General features: G+C 41.5%; 1 protein-coding gene across 3 annotated transcripts in view; it reads left to right on the forward strand.

The window, feature by feature from the left end:
- The window catches only part of ELOVL5 (ELOVL fatty acid elongase 5), a 38,891-nt gene that overhangs the window by 12,593 nt on the left and 3,140 nt on the right, over positions 1–23,158 (forward strand). For 2 of the 3 annotated variants that reach the window (XM_030489893.1, XM_030489895.1), the window contains 6 exons: positions 9,760–9,825; positions 11,709–11,896; positions 18,377–18,454; positions 19,083–19,254; positions 20,733–20,857; positions 22,756–22,890. In XM_030489893.1, the coding sequence (XP_030345753.1) occupies positions 9,768–9,825; positions 11,709–11,896; positions 18,377–18,454; positions 19,083–19,254; positions 20,733–20,857; positions 22,756–22,890 (756 nt within the window). In that variant the 5' untranslated portion in view covers positions 9,760–9,767. Of the gene's footprint in view, positions 1–9,412; positions 9,498–9,759; positions 9,826–11,708; positions 11,897–18,376; positions 18,455–19,082; positions 19,255–20,732; positions 20,858–22,755; positions 22,891–23,158 lie in introns of those variants that run through there. The other variant, XM_030489894.1, reaches the window with a different exon arrangement.

Below are 23,158 nucleotides of genomic sequence, written 5' to 3' on the forward strand. Positions count from 1 at the left end.
GTGGAGGGAGCTTATCTTTAGGAATGCAGAAGTTGCTGAAGACATTGTTTGAGAGAGACTTTGCACAAGCGGTGAGACAGAGGAGGCAAATCTGGTACCCGCTTCTCCAGGGGTCTGCTGCCATGCAGAGAATGGGATAGCTGCAGGGTCGGGGAGGATACTTACTGCCTGCTGCTTGTGTGGGTGTTGGTTTGTCCCTGTATTTACAGCAGATATACTATAGCAAATTACAATACTGACCCTGCCTTTGTTCTAGTGCTTTTGAAAGCATGAAGCAAATGCAGTAAACCTTTTGCACCTTGGCACTAGAGCTGGGGATTCAGTCTAGCTGTGTTCTTCCTTGAAACAGAGTTTAATGGCAGTGGGGTTTCCACTTCACCACGAGTTTGTTGCGTCTTACTGATAGAAGAGAGTGGTTAAATTTTGGAGGAAACTGACTTATTTTGCTGGAGTTCCCTGCCTGACTTCTGCAGGTACCTGAATTTTTTATAATATGAGCTTGTAGAAAACAGCTTGGCAGTTGCCGAATGTGTGGACAGTGTGCCTGGTTTTTCCTTCAGTAGTCTATTAAAGTTCATAGAAAGAGTCAGTGGTAACATCACACTAAGCTTTACCATTACAGTATTTCCTTTTATTTGACTAGTTGGTCTTTCTTCCCTTAAAAGAATAAAATGTAAGAAACTGTAGTGCTTGCTTCATGGAGCAGGGGCTTCTGATGAAGTAATAGTTAGGAAAGTGCTACCAACATCAAACTAAGGAAATGTAAAGGTAAACATGGTTTCTTTCCTAACTCCTCCAGGAGTTGGTCATCTTTTTTTGGGCCCTTGTTAGAGCAATGATTTTGTACCCTGAAACTTGCTGATTCTTGTCAAGGGTTGGTTTGGCACAGGTCTAGCGCAGGCAAGGATGTTCAGCTCCTCAGGACCCACCAGGCTTTTCAGCCCTGAGCTTCCCTAAGAGAACTGCCATCAGCTGCCTGCACGGTTTTGGGAACACTAAATTTACAGATATGCTAAGTGTTGTATAAGAAGGGAAAGGGGGGGAATAATCTGGCTGATGAATCTGTTAGAAATCTCCAGTGTCGTCAACTTCTGCCTCTATACTAGACATGCAGTTTTCAGTCTCAATATTCCTTGTCAGTTCTGGGCAGGAAGAAAACAAGGTCAAAATCTTGCTTTGCGTAGTGTTAACTCCTTTGTTATTTGGAGAGGAGATTAGATGTTCAAAGGCAGTTGCTTTTCTGAATGATGAGACTGTGATTTTTGTACCGTTTTGAAGGCAAAGGGTTTAACGGGGTTTTGTACTGAGCAGAACAATGCCATGGCATAAGAGTTGTACCTGGAGTAATTTTTTTTTCCTTCTTTTAATCCTCAGAATGGTAGGAAAAGGAAAATTTTTGGTACCTTCTTCTATTTAAAGCTAGACTGACTTTTTTTGTTAGTACTGTTTGCTTTGTATGGTCATACAATCTGGCATGGTGTTTAGCATCTTAAAATGAAGGCACCAAATATTGGTGCAGCTGCAGCCACACAGGATTAGCTCATGTCTCATGGGAGTACATCAGGAAAATAGAAGAGTTTTCAGATTGACTCCTCATAGTGAGCTGGTCGTATGACAAAACAGCAGCAAGGAAAGATGTGCTGTGCATTTGCAGTGTCAGGATGCATCTTTTCTTCCTTTAGGGTAAAAGTGTAGAAATTAACTTTTATTGAGGAATGTAACTAATTCAGTGTATTACATGTTTTTGTTTTTTTTTTTTTTTTTTGGTGCGTTAGGGCCCACCAGGGAATTTGGCTTCTCCCATAGCACTCCAGGTACTACCCCATGCTCATTTGAAATAAAAGTAAGCACTCGAATAAATACTTAACATACTTGCCTAAGGGTGACTTGATTGTGTGCTTTTTCATTGTGACCTAGTTTTCCAAACACAAGTGGTCCCCCAAAAGGTGTCATTTACCCATCTGAACACAGGGGTTGTAGCTACACATCTTAGCAGGACATCTCAGTTCAAGTTTTGGGTGTGTTGTTATCCCTGTACTAGTCAGATTTGCATGGTGTAGCATTGCCTTCATGACTGTCACCCTCAGCTTCCACGATCTTCCTCTTATTTCTCAGCTTTTTATTGGATCGCTGTGTCTAGTCAGCATGCGAGCCCCAGACAACCTTTTTATAGCTAAACTTGGTTTACTGGGTAGCTGCACTCAGCCATTTCTTGCTTTCACATGTGCAAGAGAATTGCAGATGCTTTTATGGGTCAGATAGCAAGCTAATAAATGCAAAGAAGATAACCATCAATTATAGATCTGTCCTGTGCTTTCAGTTTTGTTCTTGAGATGTCTCCTGGGTTCAGACCTCAGCAGGAGGTCTGAAAAAAGCAAGTTGAAGTTTAGTGTCTTGAAGCTGCACAGTACTCTTGAACTCTGCTGCTAGTGACAGTCATGCAAGAGTGGGCTTCTCTGTCCTTTGGACCTGTTGGCTGTGATCTCAGGAGCTGTTTTGTTGGAAAATACAGCCTTTTGACCAAGAAGACTCAATAAAATAGGCTTTGGGGTCTGAATCTTTATTTTCCTCTTGTGCAAGTAAATAGTTTGAGTGAAGTGCACAGAGATTATAGGAGTTCTTTTATTAAAGGGGAGGAGAGGAGTTTTTCAGACCTTCTTGCAGGTGGCACTTGAATGAGAGAAAAGAGACCAAGGATGAATGCTGAAGTCCTTGTGGCCCTCTGGACTTAGCTTTTGATTCTTTCATCTTCTCTCTCTTTAGCTTCCCAGGCTTCCTCTGGCTAACTTGCCATTGTGAGCTACAGCTAGCAATGTTTTCCCAACTGCAATACCAGCACAGCTTTTGAAAAAAGAGGGAGCTTCAGATTAATAGGCATCTGTTTATAGCTTTAATAAACATTCACATACTGCTTGGGGAGGAGAACTTTGGAGCAAAACTATACAGCAAATACTGTGCTTTGGCTTTCCTTCCAAAAAGGTCAACTTGTAGCTCTTGTGCCATGTACGTATTCTCCCTTTTTCCATCTAGTTTGCCACGGATCCTCTCTTCTGTTTCTTTCCCATTTTAAACAAACAAACCAACCAGTTCTTTACCCCCCAGCCTGGAGTTGTCTGTGCAGTGTCCTTGCACATTTATAGTTGTGTGCTATTACAACACAGCAGTTGAATAAACCTGCGCGCTTTGCCTTTTGTTCCTCCACGTTTTATTTCTGTAAATACTTTTGCAATCTGCACTTTATTACTCTAACAGTAGCGTGCTGTATGCTTACAGTGGCAAGGAAGTTTCCAGTATCACAGTGCTGAGGCATGGGCACAGAGTAACCCCTCCAACATTTTATTCCAGGGTAATGCGTGCTGTTGCAAAAAGCGTTTTACCGTAGTGCTGAGGGATGCCAGATCTGCTGCTGCTAAGGGGAGCTCTTCAGCATGAGACATCTTTATTTGTAGCTGGATGCATCCCTCTGGGATGGAGAGGTCGTGATGTACCATTTTCCTCCTGATTCATAGTACATTTGTGTGGTTGCTTCCAACTTGTTCTTCGTGCTTGGCCATACCCCTCAGTGTTTTCCCTCTGGCTGAAGTTATCCCATGGCACAGCAAGAGCTGTTGACAGTGAAGGGGATGAAATGCATGTGAATGTCTTAATCCCAGAACTCTCAGATCCTAGTTTAGGCTAGTTCTGATCTGCTGAAAATGTGAATAAAACTGCAGGGACCTATGATTTGTCTTAACTCACCTGTGTGTAGACTATTAGATTCTGGTTTAATGAGGTATTGGGTATTGAGCACATTTAGTTACTCCATTTTGCAGTATCCTTTCTTGTATTTGTTTCTGTAAAATGCTTTAATAACCACAACTGGGTTTATGTATGAAGGTAATCATTACTACAGGATTTGGAGGGAGTGGAATGACAGGAAAAGTAATGGCATGAAATCATGCCCTTGGTTAACTGGCCAAAGTCTTCCTCTACGCCCTGCATTTTCGCGTGCTTTGAAATACCATTGAAGTTAAACTGTTTGAGACTGGCTTCTCTCCTTTGTCCTGCATTTTTTACACTTCCCTGCGTTTTATACAAATCACTTCTTTCTAAACTTCCTTGCGCTGGTGCTGCTGGTGAGTGTGAAAGCTCAGCGCTGTGGGTCCTGATGAATCAGCAGCAGGCTGGAGGATTTGCCACTGATGCACGGTGGGCCAAAAATCTGCATCTCTTTGCTAGAGATACAGTCGCAAAATAAAGATTAAAAATAGTTTCCTGCATTTTAACAAAACTGAAGTGCAAAATTATGCCTCACCTGGCTTCCCATAAAATAAATGTACCTCCAATTTCAGATCAATATGGACTGTGGTTTATTCTAAACTTCTTTTATTGCTAATGCTAAGCATGCTTGGGACCTAAAAGGATATTCAAAAAGGGCAGTTAAGGGTTTAGGAATAGAAAGGAGAAACTGGGCAGCTTCGGAAAGTGGGCAGAAAATGATTGACAGCTTTGATTATTGCTGCTGTCTTCCAGTTCTCAAGCAGCTGAGCATTTTCAGTTCCAGTACTTTTATAAAAGCCAGTGCCAGCATGATCGTTGTGTTTTTGGAGAAGGGATAGTTTGTACTTTTGGAGGAGGGAAAAGAGGAGTCACCTCTGCAGTGGCAGGGACTGGGAAACATCACTTCGATGAGAAAACACAATTCAAGATTTCCGAAATCAAATGCCTAAAATTAGGCTTCGAAGTCCTAATTTAAGACCAGAGAAAGTGGCTGTTTTCCAAGAAGGCTCAGCAGCCAGGCCTGGCAGTGCATTCCTGTCAGAAGATAGCAATATTATTTAGATGCCTATTTTGGGGATTTTTTTGGAACTCGAGTTCAGGCACTTACATGTGAAAACTGGGATCTGTTGTTTCGGGGAGTACTTGAGCAGCAGGGTGAAAGCTGGAGGATCCTGCTGAAAGGGAGCAGGCTCCCCGTGCTTTGAGCTTTCAGCCTAAAATGTTTTGTTGCTGCTGTTTGGTTTGCTTAAAAAGGGTGGCGTGGGACAGGGAGCAAAACTTTGTATTTTTGTGCTTTATCTTTGCAACTGAAGTTACTCCAAGAAAAAACTCAAGAAACAACATAAAAATATGACCAAGAATTCTTAAATCACTTTTTGGCATAAACTCCCAGAATGTATTTTCTGTGGAAAGCATAGGAGAGAATTTCCTTTGAAGGGCGGGAGCTGGTAAAATACTTCAGTATTTAGTAGCCCTTTCCTCAGAGAGTAGTGCTGCACATCAGAAGAGCGGGTAATCACTGCTAGTAACCTGTAAGAAAAACCTTTATAAATAATTTCAACAAAAAAATAAATATACTGCAAGAAAAGCACATTTCTGTGTAGCCTTTGGCCTATATTTTTGGTTGCCACATCAAGGAGCACTGGGATCATCCACGCCTGGTCTGAGTGGCAGGGCAGAGCTCACTTGTTCGACCCAGACACAAGGGTGGCTATTGGAGTGTAGTGCATGTCCTGGCTCATAGTGCCAGAAGTGGACCAAGGATGCAGAATGTTCTGTGCATGTCCAAAATGACTCTGTCTGTCTAAATCCAGAGGACTTTTGAAAAAGTAGTATTTTAATGATGGGGCTCAATCTTGTTGGGGCAAGGTGCAAATTTAGCCTTCATTATATTTGTGTTGCAGAATTGGAAGTCCAGTTACTTTGTTTTGTTTAAAACATCAAATATGCCTTTTCCTGGATAAAATATTTGGACTTGAAGGAGTAAAGCATCTTTCTGGTTCTAAGCCTCAGTGCTTCCATACTCTGATCCAACTTGCCCTGGTGTTCAGAGGCCTTACTGCCCTGGTAAAATGTGGTAGCAGAAAGGATTATTTCTTTCCTGTCCAGGAAAGGCAGGTTAGGAAAAAAATAACTAGTGTATAGGGAGGTACCTGTTTTAAAAAGCAGCATGTGCCTTAATTAGGCCTTTCTGTAGGTACTGAGTAAGAGTATGGATATCATCTATCTGGACTTCTGTAAGACCTTTGGCATGGTCCCCCACAACATCCTTTCTCTAAATTGGAGAGATATGGATTTGATGAGTGGACTGTTCAGTGGATGAGGAATTGGTTGAATGGTTGCATCCAGAGGGTAGTGGTCAACAGCTCAATGTCCAGATGAAGATCAGTGACAAGTGGTGTCCCTCAGGGGTCCAATACTGTTTAATATCTTCATCAGTGAAAAAGACAGTGGGATCGAGTGCACCCTCAGCAAGTTTGCAGATAACACCAAGCTGAGTGGTGTGGTTGATACACCTGAGGGATGGGATGCCATCCAGAGGGACCTGGACAAACTCGGGAAGTAGACGATGTGAACCTCATAAGGTTCAACAAGGCCATGTGCAAAGTTCTGTACCTGGGTTGGGGCAATCCCCAGTATCAGTACAGGCTGGTGGTTGAAGGGATTGAGACGAGCCCTGCAGAGAAAGGACTTGGGGGTGCTTGTGAATGAAAAGCTGAGAGAGTTGGGGTTGTTCAGCCTGGAGAAGAGAAGGCTCTGGGGAGATGTTATTGCAGCCTTCCAGTACCTAAAGGGGCCTGATAAGAAAGATGGGGACAGACTTTTTAGTAGGGCACATAGTGACAGGACAAGGGGTGATGGTTTTAAACTAAAAGAGGGTAGATTTAGACTAGGTAGAAGGAAAAAATTTTTTACAATGAGGATGGTGGAACACTGGAACAGGTTGTCCAGAGAGGTGGTGGATGCCCTGTCCCTAGAAGCGTTCATGGTCAGGTCGCACGGGACCCTGAGAAACCTCATCTAGTTTAAGATGTCTCTGTTCATTGCAGGGGGGATTGGGCTAGGTGACCAATTAAAGGTCCCTTCCAGTCCAAAGTACTGTATGAATAATGTGCCTCACTGTGGGATGACTTCTAGGTAAAGGAGCATTGCTAGTGATCTGCTCGTGTATGTAGTCAGTTGCAGAATTTGCTTACTTTCAGTATTAGGAAACATGCTGATTACAGTGTTTCAAATGGGCACTCGTTTAATTTTTCAGGGAGTCGATGTTCCTCTGAATTGGGAAACTATTCTCATTAAAAAAGAACCCTTGTAGTTCCTGCCATTGAAGCAGTGTTTAATGTTGTGTGGCTGTTGGCAGGAGACTTGATGCATTTTCACATGACCCCTTCTGGAACAAAAGCATATTGTTTCCCTCTGTTTTTCTGTTACACAAATGAGTTCCTTTTGAAACAATTTCTTTTTCTGTAAATTCTGGAAATCGACACCAGGAGTAGTTCTTCCTTTGCTGTGCCTTTTATAATCTGCTGTCTGATAATGCTGGCACAAAAAGCTGCTTTGGGGTCACGACACGAAAAAGCTGAGACCTCTGCAGAAAGCCTCCTCCTCTTGGGGAGTGAGATTTTCTTCCAATTTTATGGAAGGGTTGAGCACGCAGTTTCATTTCTTGCTGTCTTTGCTTATAGCTATGCTGGGTTTGTTTCTGCTTTTTGAGTCGTTTCACTTACATATCTGCATGTTCAGTGTCCAGCAAACAGCAACATAGAGCAAGTCAGGTCTGAATTGAGTGTTTTTTTGATAATATTTTTGTATAAGGAACCTTTGTTTTTTGAAACAAACTCTCCCATCTGAAGTATTCCTCTGCAAAAAGGGGAGTTGAAGTCAGGCGCAGATACTGGGTGATTGGATAGTGCAGTGCTGTGTAACTAAGTCAATCAGTACTGGATCAAAGGAGCGACAGACAAATTGAGTAAGTGGGGATTTCAGGCAACAAAATGAATTATCTGCTGAGGAGTGCTTTTCCTGGCAATATTTAATAGCTGACAGATTTAAAAAAGGGGGAAGAGGGAAAACAAGCTTGCTTTGGATATCTTGCTTTCTCTTCCTTTGAAATTATATACTCATTTCTCACATTTTTCCTGATGTTCATGCTTCTGATAGCACAGCATAAGCTTCTCAGTTAAATTTCCTTATTCCTACGACACTGGTGTGCCAGGACTGTGGCCATTCATGCAAGTGCTTGCAGTCTGTGTGTGTCATAACTGGTGAGGTGATGTAATGCCAAAAATGCACCTTCTTGTCAAGTGTGTGCTTATTTGGGCTGGGCTTCTTCAGTTGGAAAATAAAAGTGGTATGAATCAGGACTGTGAAAGTCTTTTAGCACTCCTGGTTGTTTTAATCAAGCTATTTTGTTTGTGCCTGGTAACCAGATTCCAGGGAGGTTTCTGTGCTATTGTGTAGTCCAAAGCAGTACAAAGACTTTCTGCACACAGAGGGGAAAGTCCTCTTCAGCGTGTGTCCCTAAGAGCCCCCATGGGAAACAGTGAAATGGTGGGTTGGGGGTGCAGCCAGAATCCTCAGTGAGTGTGCCTGGAGCCCTGCAGTGGAAGGGATGTGGATTACATAGAAGACCGCACACTGTGAATGCGCATAGCCAAGCCTGTTGTATTTTCTTGGTTCCACGGGAAGTCAAAGCTCCCATGGGGGACAGGCAGCTTACAGTCCCGCTTTGGACCAGGACATCGTTTGCATCCTGCTTGGCTTTTCTTGCTGGCCTCGAAAGAAATGGAGGTGTCAGTTCCAGCTGACTAAAACCAGAGGACCTACTCTTCATCTTACTTGTGTAAATCGGAAATCTCCTAGAGGCAGGGTTTTCACACTTGAAGAGAGATGTCTCTGACTAGAACTGAAAAAAATAGAGATGAACTTTTCTGTTGTTAGCAACTACGTGTAAACTCATGTCATTGTTTCAGTTTGTGCTGTGGATATGTCAATAGCTTATGCGTTACTTAGGTTTTTTTCCAGTAACTAAAAATTGCTATTTTTATTAGTACTTATGGGGGGAAGGGATTTGAGGGGGTTTGTTTGGGGGTTTTCGTTGTTGTTCTTTTTCTTAATCAAGAAGAAAATTACTTCTTCTTCTCTTGAACAGCCTCATGGACAAGTGTCCCTGCTCATAGAAAATGTGGTTATTTCTTTCCTGCTTTAACCTCAGGGAGGGACAGCAACTTACGTACCACAGTACCTGTACCAGGTGCTACCAGTAATTACTGGCCATGTGAGGTGCTGACAGATGACATTTTAATCACTCTACTGTACTGATGTTGGATAAGTCTTATCTGGCGATGTCTTACTAGTAAGCAGTTTCTGGAACTGGAGATGCTCGTGCCATAAACTGCCATGTTTTCTCCCTTGCCTCTGCAGCCCTCTCTGTCATTCAGTGACTGCTGATCTCTTGGTTTTATGGGCTGTTAATCAAGAGCTGTGATCAGTCACCTCTCCATATAAGTGACAGCAGAGCCAGTTTTCACATTTTTCCCTTCCCTCCTCCTCCTCCTCGCCAGCTATTTGAGGCTCTTTGTTAAAAGAGCTTCTTAGTATTTATTTGAGAATTTCAATGTTGCTGGCTTTCTCAAGGTCCAACTGTCTTCCTCCTCCTCTTTCTCACTGCAGAGGGATCTTGCAAGATGCCATCCTGTATTTGCACTTACAAGATACAGAATTCAAAAGAACTTCAGGTTAATCTGAACTCATTATTTTAAGCTTCTGTGTATCTAGATCCATGACTAACTACTTCAGTGTGAAATACTGCTCTTTCACTAGTGGCTCTCTGAGATTAGAATAAGCTTTATGTACTTTATATGTGCTGGTAATGTCCAGTATGTCTGCTGCAATTTTTGCAGATTAGTATTTTCTTTGTTAACCCTAGCAGATGGTATTCAGATAATTATTTTTGTGAGCTGAAAAACTAACTTTCTCCTCCTCTTTTCATTTCAATAGGTTGAAAAATGGAACTTCTAGATAAAACAATCAATAGCTATCTTGATGTTTGGCTTGGACCCAGAGGTAAGATTTGACAAAAATTAAGTACATAAATAAAACTGATATTACAGTGCAGATACGAGAGCATAAGAAACAGCTTCCTTCTAACATCCTGATGTTGATAGGTGACTACTTTTTTTAGTATCTGCAGAGCAGCAAAATGTATTATTCTGTATACAGAAAAATGCCTGCTCAGTCCCTCTGGTCTTTCGACCTGAAGAACTGCTAATTTTTCAGGTATGACAATCATAGGTGCTGCTATTCTTACTGTCAGTTAAGTTCATATTGTTAGTCTTAGTGAATGACTTATCTCACTGAGATCTTTACCACCTTTTGTTAATTTAGATTTTAATAATAGCTTTATTTAAAAAAAAATCTTTTTCATTTGCATTTGATGGAATAAAAATACTCTTGCCTTAGGAAATAGAGCTGCTAAGGAATTTTTCACCAAAAAAATATGTAGATTTTTTAAAGCATTTCTTCTTTGAAACCATTCTTTCTAAAGAAACAATAGTTTCGGTAGGTTTTTCACTGGGAAGAAGTCTACAGCAGAGAAGAGAGAGGCAGTGGGGCCAGACAGGCAGTGGCCTCATGGTGGGGGCCTCCAGCTAGGGTAGGGATGGCCCTGTTCCACCTGGTCCTGGGGAATTAAATGTAAGCATCCCATATAGAGTGTGCATAGCAGTGCTGCTCAGTGGCATGTGTTTTTTTCCCCTCTGATGGCTACAGTAGCATCTTTTATACCTCTTTCTTTGTCCCATTAAAATTCTGGTGGTAGCGCCGCTTCCTCGCATGACATAGTCCACAGGAGGTGAAACAAGCCTCTGATCCTTCAAAATGTGTTTTCTGTTTGCTTTTAGTAGCTCGGTGCCCTTGTTCCCTCCCCCTTCTTCATACTAAGACTGTTTAAATTAGTTTGGATGTTCTGATATTACTTGCTGCATGTGCTGGCATATGGTCTGTATTTGCCATGTCTTAAAAATAATGAACCATAAAGGTGGCAAATCCAAACAATTCCCCAGCTTTCTTAACTACTTCCCAACCTACATTTTAAAGCCTCATTTCTTACATTCAGGATCCACATATGACTCCTTTAAAATTAAGTCAGGGCTGTGAATGCCAGCAATACTTGAATTGTTCATTTATCATTTGGTAAACTTGATTTCAGTCCTTTAGGCTGACTTTAGTGAGAGGAGTGAAATACTGTGCTGTTGCTGGGTATGGACAACACAGTTGTGGTTCAAAAGGATCGTGCACTTGTCCTCAGTGTTCCCCTGAAACCCTCTCATTTGGGGTGGTTTATGTGCTTTTCCTGAGCAGTCAACGTTGCCAAATGGACTGGTTTGTCAGACTGGACTGACTGCTCTGTGTTTCATTGCTCATACAAGGACTCCAAAACTTAATCCTTTTGAGTAGCACATACATAAATCTAATTGTGTTAGTATTGATTAGGAAATAATTGTCAGGATCATCCACTGATAAACACAAAGGTATCTGCTGCACTCTCAGCTTTGCTGGCTCCGTGAGGAAATAAGGTGTGTACTGTTGGGAAAGGTTGGTTCGAGAGAATAAGGGGGAGAGGGTTGTTAAAGCTTTTCTTTACAATCTAAGCTCGTCTGTTGTATTGAAGATGGATGACAATTCTGAATGGTAACAAGTATTTAAAAATAATAGCAGTAATAATTTAAGAATATTTTTGCTTTAGGAAGAGAATTCTGTCTGCTGTCTTTAACAACTGTATAACTAAAATCTTGTTTGTGACAGTTTGTTGTAGTTAGCAATGTAGCCCTTAAAAGGGCTTGCCGCTTTCCTTCATCTAGAAGCGTTTTGGGTACAGCTTTTTCTGGAGGCATTGAACTCTTCCCCTCTTGAAAATCTAAGTGTTCATATGTTTTTGTTTGTTTCAGACCCCAGAGTAAAAGGATGGCCTCTTCTGGAGAACTATACACCTACCTTCATCTTCTCAGTCTTGTACTTACTAATCGTATGGCTAGGACCAAAGTACATGCGGAATAAGCAACCCTTCTCGTGCAGGGGTATTCTAGTGGTCTACAACCTTGGACTTACGCTGCTTTCTCTGTATATGTTTTATGAGGTAGGAAAAAATGGGCTAGGTCGGGGTTATTTTGCAGTATCTGTTTTATTTATATTGGTTTATGTTGGAAATTATCTCTGAGGACAGTCGTCCTAAACCTGGGGAAACATCTGCAGAAATGTTGCAACTGTTCTTCAATGTCACTTCTCAGGGGAGAAAACCATAGTTTGAATGCTACCTCTAAGGATAGTATGAAACAAACCTTGGCTTAAACATCTATGCTACCCTTGGTTAGCAGTGTTTCAAATGCATTTCTCTTGCTCGATGTGCAAGTAAAGGCATCACTGATCTCTCAGCTTCAACCTGGCTATACTCCTTCAGTAACTCCTCCTTGCCTAGAAGTCATGCTCAATGTGATTGTGCTGGTGGATTGTACAAAGTACTTTGTAGCAAAAGTACAGCTTGATTTGAAGTGCGAGACATGTTTTATTTAAGTGTGTTTAATTGTGCACGCACTCCTCACATCTGTTTCTGTAGGCTTGCAATAGCTTCTTTTATGTCCTCTTAGTTTTGCTGAAACAATTGCATCAATGCCGTTGTGATTCATCTCTTAGAAGTTAAAATCTGAACATGCAAACATATTTCAAACTGAATTGGACTTTCTGTGGACTTTCTTTCTTAACAAAACAAAAATTTAGGCAATATGAAGTTTTTCACTTTTCATAGAGCACTTTAGTTGCTTTTACTCAGAATTGTATGGGTTTTATTAAAGTGAAAATGAAGAACTATAGCAGTGAAAATAAGAATGAAGTCAGAAAGTGATTGAGTGTGTGGCTTTAATGTACAGAATACTCTGGCTTGCTTTTAACCAAAAATGTTTCTCCTTGCTGTAAGGGGAGGTTTCACTTTCAACGCGTAATTACAAGCTAGAGGTAAAGCTATGAATATTTTATTATTTTTGGCATTTGCTTAGAAGTATAAGCAAGCTGTAATTTTCCTTCAAGTTTGTAGTTAATGCTATAGTGTTTTACAAGGTGACTGTTTAGATTAGTAGTGATTTAAGTTTAAAGTTAATTGTCTTGTGCATTGTTTAGTCAAAAATTACTGAGTTGGATTATTAAGCACTTTTGATATTCAATTCTTGGGGGGATGGGATTTTTGGATTCAGTAGGTACTTGGAAGAACTTGCATTCTTGATGTGCTTACTTTTCTAAGCTCCCTGTCCGGATGTTACAATCTAGAAAAATTTGTGTGTTGATCTGTTTAATTTGTCTAGAAATAGTGTTGCTGTGGACTTCATGTACAACATGTACACTATTTTATGAACATATTATTTATAATTATATAATAATCTGTTGTTTTAACCTCCAGTTACGTTATTGAGGGTTTACAAGTGTACTTCAGTTGTACTAAGTGTAGCTAAAACTCTCAGGGTAGCCAATCTTTTTCCCTTGAATACTTGGTATAGTACTCATAGTTTCCAAATGAAAATTACTGTAACATTCTGCCATGTTACAAAACCTGCTGATAAATTTAAATAATAGAAGAGATCTGATCTGTTGATCTTATAAATGCCTTTTTATTGCTAACGATGAACTGGTTGCCAAGAAGGGACTATTTATTGTATGCTGAATAAGTCCTCATACTTGTAACCTGCTGAATAACTTTGATTTTGTGAAGGAATGAGACAACTAAAATACAGTGAACATTAAGGCTCCCCCTTCCTATAGAGTAAAACACATCAAAGTGAATATCACTCTTACTGTAATGTTATCTATGTGGAAGTGTTCATCGGTATTGTAAATATACCTTCTCTTTTACAATGGGAATGCACAAAGCCACAGCATTATGAAGATTATTAAGCTCATGGTAGTTCCAACAAAATGTGTTTGACAGCACATACAAGCTAGACATGAGGGCAAGCAAAGCTCTGCAACAAGGAACTGACCCATAAAAATGCTGCCAAGCAGGGAGCCGTGCTGACAAAACACTGACATTAACACTGATGTTTGCAGGGAGAGAGCTCAAGGGCTAGGTGACAGGGAAAAAATTTGGCTTCCTGCACCTCCAGGTATATTCTCTAGCTGTAGTGCCTCCACAGTTACCTGTGCCTGTGCAAAGAGGTGGTACCCTCACTCAAATTACGTAAGTTGTGGAAATTGGGCTTTGATGGGGTAGCAATACATTAGTAGCACTCTATAGTACATGTACTCACTTTTAAGATAAAATGGTGAAGAGCAGCATTCAAAAAATAGATTTAACTCACTGTTGTCTTCCTCATTGTCACTATGAGTTTCAGCTGAATTAAACTTCTTTCAGTCCTACTCTGAGGAAAGTCATTAAACATCACCACTAATGAACTTGTTTAGTAGCCTGAATGAAAATAAGCTGGTTTAATAGCTTGTGTATGATAGACCTGAAAACCTGCTTTGGAGTTTTTCCTGAGTTACAGCTGTGGTGGTTCTGGTCATGATTCATAGCATCACAGCTCAGTTTAAGTTTTTTATGACCAAAACAAGATGTTAAAGTGAGGCATCCTCCAAACTAGGGTGAGAAAAATGACCTACTTGGTTTTCTGGCCTTTACATCTGAATGTTTGTAAGCAATAAGGGGGGGGAGGGGGGGGAGGGAGGAAATTTGCATTGTAGGATTTGTATAATTCTGGTTATTGTATACTTGCACCATTTGGTCTACTGATATAATATACTATAGCCTTATTTTAAAATCACTAGAAATCATATATGTCTTATGTGGAACTCCTGAGATAGTAGTTTCTGTTGGTACTTGCTATAAATTATTTGTGCATTTAATAACTGGCTGTGTTCTGGTACTAGCAGAACGGAGTAGTGGACTGTGCTTGTTCCAGACAATACAAAAAGCAAGGCAGACCTAAGGAACCAGGAGGACTTACATTCAAGAAAACTGCTCAGTGATGAAGGCTCACTTAGAGTGATGTCTTTCCTGTCATTTTCCTTCATCTGAAAAATTAATTCCCTCCCAAATCTGCCTGAGGAAAGTCTAAGGTTTTCCTGATGAGGGACGTGGTGTTCATGCTGTAGGAAAAGCACCCTAAGAGGCGCACCCTGTTCGGGAAGGAGGGGACTCGGTGAAGATCTGCCGTGGCATGTGAGCCCCAGGTGACAGCTCTCTGCCAAGGCTGCTCTTTCCTCTCCCTTTTCGTTCTCTACAGGTCCCAAAGCGTTTATCTCTCTCCTGAGGTGACTGTGTTCATGTAAAGATAAAGTTTCTTGTCTCTGCAGGCATTTGCCTTCTTTGATCAGAGATGTGAACTTCTGTTTCTTTTCACTCTAATCTAGTCCTGTTTTGAAGCTTGTGAACTCATCGCAGCGTGATGCAGCGCTGTGTCCCTTATCTGCCCCTCTCCAGCATGGCTCAGGCTTTGGTTTTATCGCAAGAAAACAAAATTCTCCCCAGTAACACCTCTCCCACGGCCCAGTCAGACTGGTGTTAGTGTGATGGTTTATTCTGGTACCAGAGTTGATAAGAACTGCACATGCCACAGCATTTTAAAGAATTCAGCAACGGAATTACAAAATGAGAGCAATATATTAAAAAGAAAAAAAAAAGTTAAATGCAGGGGAAGGAAGTACAAGTTGTTTGAGCACAACAGCAACTTTGAGCTGCAGGGCTTTCCTCTGAGCTGAGGAATTTAACATTGACTTTCAGCACCATTTTAATTGGCTTATGAAGGAGCTGTCTCTTCTTGTGTCGTTTAAAAATCACGTACTCTGTTGAAAGTGATTATAGTCAGCCTTTTCTGGACAGGTTAATTTCTCAAGACAAGATATGCCTGTGGTCGCACATCAGCAATGTCATTAAGCAAGCCTGGGCTCCTGCCAGCCTGGAGATGAAGGACTTCCTAGGGACAGTGGGCAGGGAAAAGTTGTCTCAAGGCTGGGGTGGCCAAGGAGCCGCCAGCCTGTTGCTGGGCAAGTTGAGACCTGCTGTACAGTAGCTATAAGGAGGAGTAAGAGACTCTGGGAGCAGACCACAATAAGCATGAGCAATGACTTAAATGAACTAACTGACAATTTATGACACCTCCATCTATTACTTTCTGGGTGGCACGTAAGCAGCTCCCTGCTGCTGTATGCTCAGCCTTGTGTGTAACAGAGCCATTTGGGAACCGTTTGTGGTCAGGTCTCAGAGTGGCCAGTTGCTTTGTTTTCTGGAGCCTTCCAGCATGTGCTGTAAGTATTGTGGGTGCAAGAAATAGTGGTGTCAGGCAAGGGAGCAGCTGGGTAACTCTGGAAAAGGATTATCTGTGTGTTGTATGTTGGACCAAGCAAGGTTGTGGGCAGCAGCAGCAGCTTGTGGACAGCAGTAGCAGCTTTTCACCATTTAGTTCCTTCTGGAAAGGGAGGGATTAAATTATTTTTGTAACTATACTAACTATTTATATGATGTTAAAAGATGTTACCATTTCCTACAAATGTTGCTTTGCTTCTATCATTTAAACCCCTGTGGCTGTGAGAATATAACAGCTTGTAGCATATTATTATATGTGCTTCTGGAAACAAAGAAGTATTCAGGTTTAGCTGAAGCTACCTGTTGCCACGCTCATGTCTTTGTCCTTCAGAGAGGTGGGATCCATCCAGACACCTTTGGTTGTGTTACACTTTATGTAGTGAACCTCTATTGCTTTCAGGGAAAGCTCTTTGTGTTTCACTATGCTAGTCTTTACTTGGGAGAGGTTTACAGACTGCAGCATCAGTGATGGATGCTGTTTGGGTTAATTACAATATGAACATTGTGATTATCCTTCTATCCTAATGCTTCCTTGAGCTATGAGAACTGTATGAAAACATCTGTAAGCTCTTAACAACATGATCACAGCACAATGTGGTCTTCTGTCTGGGGGACTGGCAGGCACTCGCAGAGCCACGCAGGCGTTCCCTCAGTGCTCCGAGAGCAGCTTGGTGCGGGGCTTGCCCCGGGATGTAGCTGGTCCATTAGCAGGGTACTGCTTTTAAACTAGTGTGCTTGGCACAGACATGCCTGCCTTAGGGCCGGGAGAGCGGTCCTCCCATGGCTGCATGCCCTTTTTGCTTGGATAAATTGCTTGGGTCAGCTGCTGATGTACACGGCTGCCCTGCTCTCACTGTGACAGGATGGTATTGACTTATCTCTAATGTACGAGGTAATTCCAGGTCTATATGTTATGATATAACTAGATGTCTTCCCCCCCCCCCCCCCCCCCCCCCCCCAAATACTGGCAATAATTCTATCTCAGAAGGTCAAAAAATAATGACCTAAGCTGACTGGGTATTTTAAAAGCTAATTTAGGGAGAAAATGAGGCATGAAAGAAATAACATTAGGAAAAAGTAGATCATTGAAGTGATAATCTTTATTGTACCTTTTAGAATCAGCTTCTCATTCACAGTTCTGAGCAGTGTTTAATTGTGCCAGTTATTGTAGTCCTTTAATCAAGTGATCATTTAAATGACTTATGGTACAAAGAGTTTTTCACCGTGGCCTTGCAAAGCTTTTATTTTTATTCTGCACAAGCTTAGATAAGGCCAAAAATGGACAACTTGATTGTGCACGCTATCTGTCTCTGCCTTTAGAATGTTTTTCTTTTCACTTGGGAATCATCTAAATTTGTTACTGCTCTCCTCATGTTATTCCCACGAGGAAAAACATCTTTACACACAACATCTAGTGGTGCATTCTGTTGCAATATTAAAGAGGGGCTTGCTCCTGTCCTTCTACCTCCTCCTGACCCACCTCAACCTGTCCATCTGTCTTCCACCTGCGAAAGGGTGGGATGCAGACATCCAGCTTGCCACCTGCTTCTCTGGAGGTTTCAGCCAGCCCTTCGGCTCCCCATCATCCTCTCATGACTAATAGCTGGTCGTTACCCTTAAAAGTAGCTCCATCATGTCTTATTTGTTATGCTAGGAAGTCAGGCAGGCAACGGCATATCCTGCGAAGGAAGTCACTTGTACTGGGAAGGATGTAATGTACTCGGGATGAGTGAATTATTTAAGAAGATCTTGAAGAATCACAGTATGGTGAAACGTCAGTTCTTAGCTGCTAAGGGTAGCAAAGCTGAAGATTTGCTCTGTTACATGGCTGAAAAAATTGTAGTCAGATCTCTTTGTATAAAACTTCCTTAAAAATGTAACTTTTTATTTCCAAAAATAATCAGAAGAAAAACGTATTCACTCTGGTCATTCACTTTCTCCAACAATGAGATCATCAGCCAAGAAGGAAAGATATTTCTTGAGAATCTGTGTGGAATATGACTGTGCAAAACACACACACTATGGGGGATAAGTAGGAATAAGAAGCTGCCTCCTATTTTTATGCTGGTATACCCCAATTGGAAGAATTTGTTAATTCACCCTCACTATGATTCAATCACTGCTTGGAGCTTGAATTCAACCTAATGCCACACACAAGTGCCCATGAATCCCTTGACACCAGATGTCTCGGCAGAGACACTGCAGAGGTTTACATGTGCTGTGGGGTGCAGCTTTCTCCCCAGATAACACTTTATTCTTTGATCTTTTCAGCTGGTGACAGGAGTATGGGAAGGAGGATACAATTTCTTCTGTCAGGATACACACAGTGGAGGAGAAGCTGATATGAAGGTAATGTAATCAAGACTTACAGTTCATAACGTTTCAAATTGTCCACTTGTGTGTAAGTGGAGAGCAGAACAGTATTGATTATGTGGATTTTGTTCAAACTGTATGTTTTTTCCTCCTTTTACATACAAAGGACAGTGCACTGTCAAACATAACAGTTAATCTACAATACATTCATGGTGGGTATTTTGATGAGTAATGTTCAAGTGTTCCCAGGTCAAAAAACAAGGACTTAGTCTTCAGACTGTATTCAACCACTCTGTGTTGTGACTCACCTTCTCTTCCTGAGATGTGATTATGATTTCTTCCAGTCACTGTTCAGAGCAGTCGTTTAGAGAACAGTGTGGGACCAACTCTGGTTAAATGTTGTCTTGTTTCTCCCCGGGCACCCCAGGTGCACAGCAACAGCCTCATAAAAAAGTCTTCGTCATCCTGTTTTCAGCTGTGGCTATGGGCTTGTACCTAGATCTGCTACAGAGGGACCTGAGGCAGAAGTATCACAGAAGACCTCAGCAGTGTCTTCAGTCCAAGTAGCACCAGACAGAATCTGGATTTTAATTACTTGGATAACAAAAGGATTGAAAGCCCCCACAATGTGCAGTGCTTCTAAAACATATTTCTTCCTTTCTAGATCATACGTGTCCTTTGGTGGTACTATTTCTCCAAACTCATTGAGTTCATGGATACCTTCTTTTTCATTTTGCGGAAAAATAATCATCAGATCACTGTTCTGCACGTCTACCACCATGCAACGATGCTGAACATTTGGTGGTTTGTTATGAACTGGGTGCCTTGTGGTCACTGTAAGTACTGGGTGATAGCGGGGAACACCTGCAACAAGGACCCTGTTGGTTTTCTTTTGTTCAAACCAAACATCTCTGGTACCTTCAGCTGCAGGATTTGTTCTGTCCCATATTAAGCTGCTTTGCTGAACTGCAACTATTGCAGACAGTTGCAGGAATTAAGCTGCCTGCAGAGCCTCCAGGAAAGGCATGCCTGTGTAGTTTGCAGAATTTGTGTGGCAGTGTGACACTGATCAGCTGCAGCAGTCCAGGTCTGATACCTGTCAACCTTGCTTTCTCTTTTTTGTGGTAGTCACAGACTCTCTAATGAAACAATACTCTTTCCCAAGTCAGGACCAGAAACCTATTTCAGCTGCAAAATGGCTAATAGTAACTCTTGCTCTTCTATCTGTGAAGTTCACTTGAGATACTACTTTCTTGATTTAATCTCATTACACCACTAGCCGTAACAGAGGATCTCAATTAAATCTTGTCTCCGGAGTGCTAATGAATTTGACCAAATGCATCTTAAGTGGAAGATTTCTATGTCTCTCTTTATCTAAATCCTGCTAACCTTTGGCAATCTTGCTTTGATTTCATTGCTTTTAGCTAGCATTTAGTTTCCAACTGCATTAGTGTGGCTTAGTTGTGGTTCAGATGTGCAGCATACAGATACTGGCTTTGTTGAATGCTAATCCAAGAGAAACCTTTTCAAGTCCAGTGGATGTGAACTATGGGCAGTGCAGACCAAGAGGCTGGGTTGCTCAGGAGTCTGCTTTCTGGGCCAAACAACATAGAAACTCATATTTGTTTCATGTTGTCGGCAGTGAGTAATGCTGAACGTATGAAAAGTGTGCTTCTGGAACCATATTCTCCTCCAGGGAAGTCAATCCCTGTTTACACAACAGTCAAAAGTGCAGATAGTCCATCTTGTGCTTGTGTGGTCTTGAAAATACTTTTGTGCTATTTCTAGCGATGGGTTTTTCTTCTTCCTTTCCAAGCTTTATGTTTTGCTTTGTCGTCACAGTTCTATGCAGTATGGTGTTAAGCTAAAAGTTTCTTTAATGGATAAAGGTACTATAAAGAAGGACAAATAAAATGGCTAACTTGCAGTTTCTGAACATATACATTGCTTTGGTTATAAATGACAAAATGGGCTCCTGCCTGGAATGAAGTGAAATAAGCCTAAAAGTCGATGGGTGAAGGTATTGATTATTGGGTCTGTTCAGTTCCCTTGAGAACCCATCATGTAGATGTGAAAAAGAATAATTTGAGGAAACAAACCCAGAAGGCTAGTATAGAGCACACAGCTGCAAAGCAGCTCAGCCACTCCATTGGGTGAGAGGAAGAGAAATCGGGGGAATAAATCTCTTGTGTTTCTTTTAAAATAAATCATATTTTAAATAGTAATGTTTTGAACTTGTTATTTTTGTAGCTTCCATGAAACAGCCTGTTCTTCATAATGCAGTGCACTTTCTTGTTCCTTTGCCCTTCTTTAGCTTACTTTGGTGCCACGCTGAATAGCTTTATCCATGTCCTCATGTACTCCTACTATGGATTGTCTGCTGTTCCAGCAATGCGTCCTTATCTGTGGTGGAAGAAGTACATCACTCAGGGGCAGCTGGTGAGTGATTTGCTCTTCAGTGCTTCAGCGGGCTCTTGTATTCATGATGAAATCATCTTGTCTTTATTGAGTTAGAAAATTTTGGCAGGGTGTAGAAGGAGGGATAACGAAGGCCGCCTACATCTTTAAGTGCCTTTGAAATCCAGCTTCTGTGCCTCCATTTGCTCTGTTTTCAGGACGATGGGGAGCTGGGGCTGATGGTGTACATGAATCAGTGCTGACATCAGTGGGATCTTTCTTCAGCTCACCATGTTGTATGGCTAGATGTATTTGGGAGTTGCAGTGCTGGCTTTATGGGACACACTAGCCAGGGAGATGGGAGAAGCTTTTCTTCCAAGTCTGCTTGAGCTGGGGTGCTCTTCTCTGCTTGGTTGCTCAGGCTGATGTTGAGATGACAGACCAGAAACTGAGTGCAACACAGTCCACAGCTAAGAAGGCCCTTCATTCTCATCCTGCAGGACAATGGCTTTTCTGTTTCACTTTTGCATGCAGTTGCAAATGGTTTATTAAAAACTGTTCAATATTTCTGGTCTGTGCACTTTAAATGGGCAGATTTTTTTTCTCTTGTAATTCTGTGTTGGACTCCTTGTATCCATTTGTGTTGTTTCCTGTGTGTACAGTGATGAAGCCAAAATGCTGTGTACTGGAGGTAAAAGAGCAGTGAAATTAAGCGATATGGCACATGTGGTAGTGATCCTGCACAAGACCCAGGTTTCAGTGTGTGTAACATGTCAGCACACCAGAAGGAAACGGGTGTTCTGTCTTCCCCATTTTACAGGGTGGGGAAATTGAAGCCTAAAGATAGACATTTTTGTTAAACACAACACCCCCACCCACCCCCTTAGTACCCTGTCAGAGCTGTGAATGGGTTTAATAACATTTGCTGGTGACGATTAACAACATTTGCTGCCAGCAGTTCAGAGTGTTGATTCTCAAGTTTATATTTTTTTAGCACTTTTCTTTCCCGAAGGGTAGCTGAGTATTGCAGCAGCGGGGATCATTGGCTGGTGGGGGGGAGGGTGGAGTTTGCTTTGTGGTTTGGTTTTTCGTTTGGGGTTTTTTGTGTGTTTTGGGGTTTTTTTCCTTCCAGATTTGGGTGCTGTTCTTCATCCTGGTTGTTTGGGTGCTACAGAGTGCGTCTGGGTGCTTCAGTTGCTCCCCCTGGCTATTGTCATGGTTGCTGTCACTTCCTTGCCTGCTCTGCATGCATAGCTGTTAGGGCAGCAAAATAGCAGAGCAGAACACAACAGACTTTCCCTTTTTAAATAAACATTCCCTAATCTGGTAGCCTTCATGTAGGGATGATTTTTGCCTAATGTTCTCAACAGCACTTAAGACCAAACTCTGTTTTTCCAGAAGAGATAATTGAAGATAATAAAGCCACCCCTCTCCTTCTGCCTCCCCAGCTTCCATGCAGCCTTCACTCCAAAAATCCTTCCACTGGAGCCATATACCAGGCAGTCCTGGTCCATGGAAAAGGATCACAGGATCTGTATGTAGACCCAGTGACCCCAAATCCTTTGCAACTGAAGCAATGAGATGCATATCTACTCTGTTAGGATGGTGGAGTCAAACCCCAGTGAGGTCTCACTAGGAAGAACATGGTCTTTGTTCCTTAGTATATTTATAAATCAATTCTACATGAGTTACTCTAATGCTCTAAAATGGAACAATAATAATCAAATAAAAACACTTAAACAAGAGAATGCCACAACCTGTGTGTCTGCTAACTGAGGTTTACACTGTTAGTGAGACAGAGAAGATAAACTTGTCAAACACACAGTAATACATATTTTAGAGTTGTTTTGGAAATAACTGATAAGATTTGGGTCACTAATGGCATTTTTCCTCCTTGTATTAATGTGCTCCATTTCTCTTTTTTGTTTTCCTCTCCCCAGACTCAGTTTGTCCTGACAATCTTCCAGACCAGCTGTGGTGTTGTTTGGCCATGTGCATTTCCTCAGGGGTGGCTGTATTTCCAGATTTCTTACATGATTTCTTTGATTATCCTCTTCACAAATTTCTATATCCAGGTAAAAGTAATATTTATTGACTCTGTAGCATTCTGCCAGCTGTATCTCATTGGAAAGCTGCTTACAGAAAGATGTGCTTGAAATAGCCTTTTGCTATCTTCCAGTAACATGCATACATTCTTAAGGTACTATGCTTGGTCTGCCCTCCAGTTTCAAGTCTTCTGATGTTTTGTATCTGTAATTCAGAATAATTAGTAATTTCGGTAAGCAGAGTGGCACAAGAAAGCATTTTACTAATGCAATCTTAACTGCAGATAAGGGAGAGGGA

The sequence above is a fragment of the Strigops habroptila genome, chromosome 6 (assembly GCF_004027225.2).
Source record: "Strigops habroptila isolate Jane chromosome 6, bStrHab1.2.pri, whole genome shotgun sequence".
Taxonomy (NCBI): Eukaryota; Metazoa; Chordata; class Aves; order Psittaciformes; family Psittacidae; genus Strigops; species Strigops habroptila.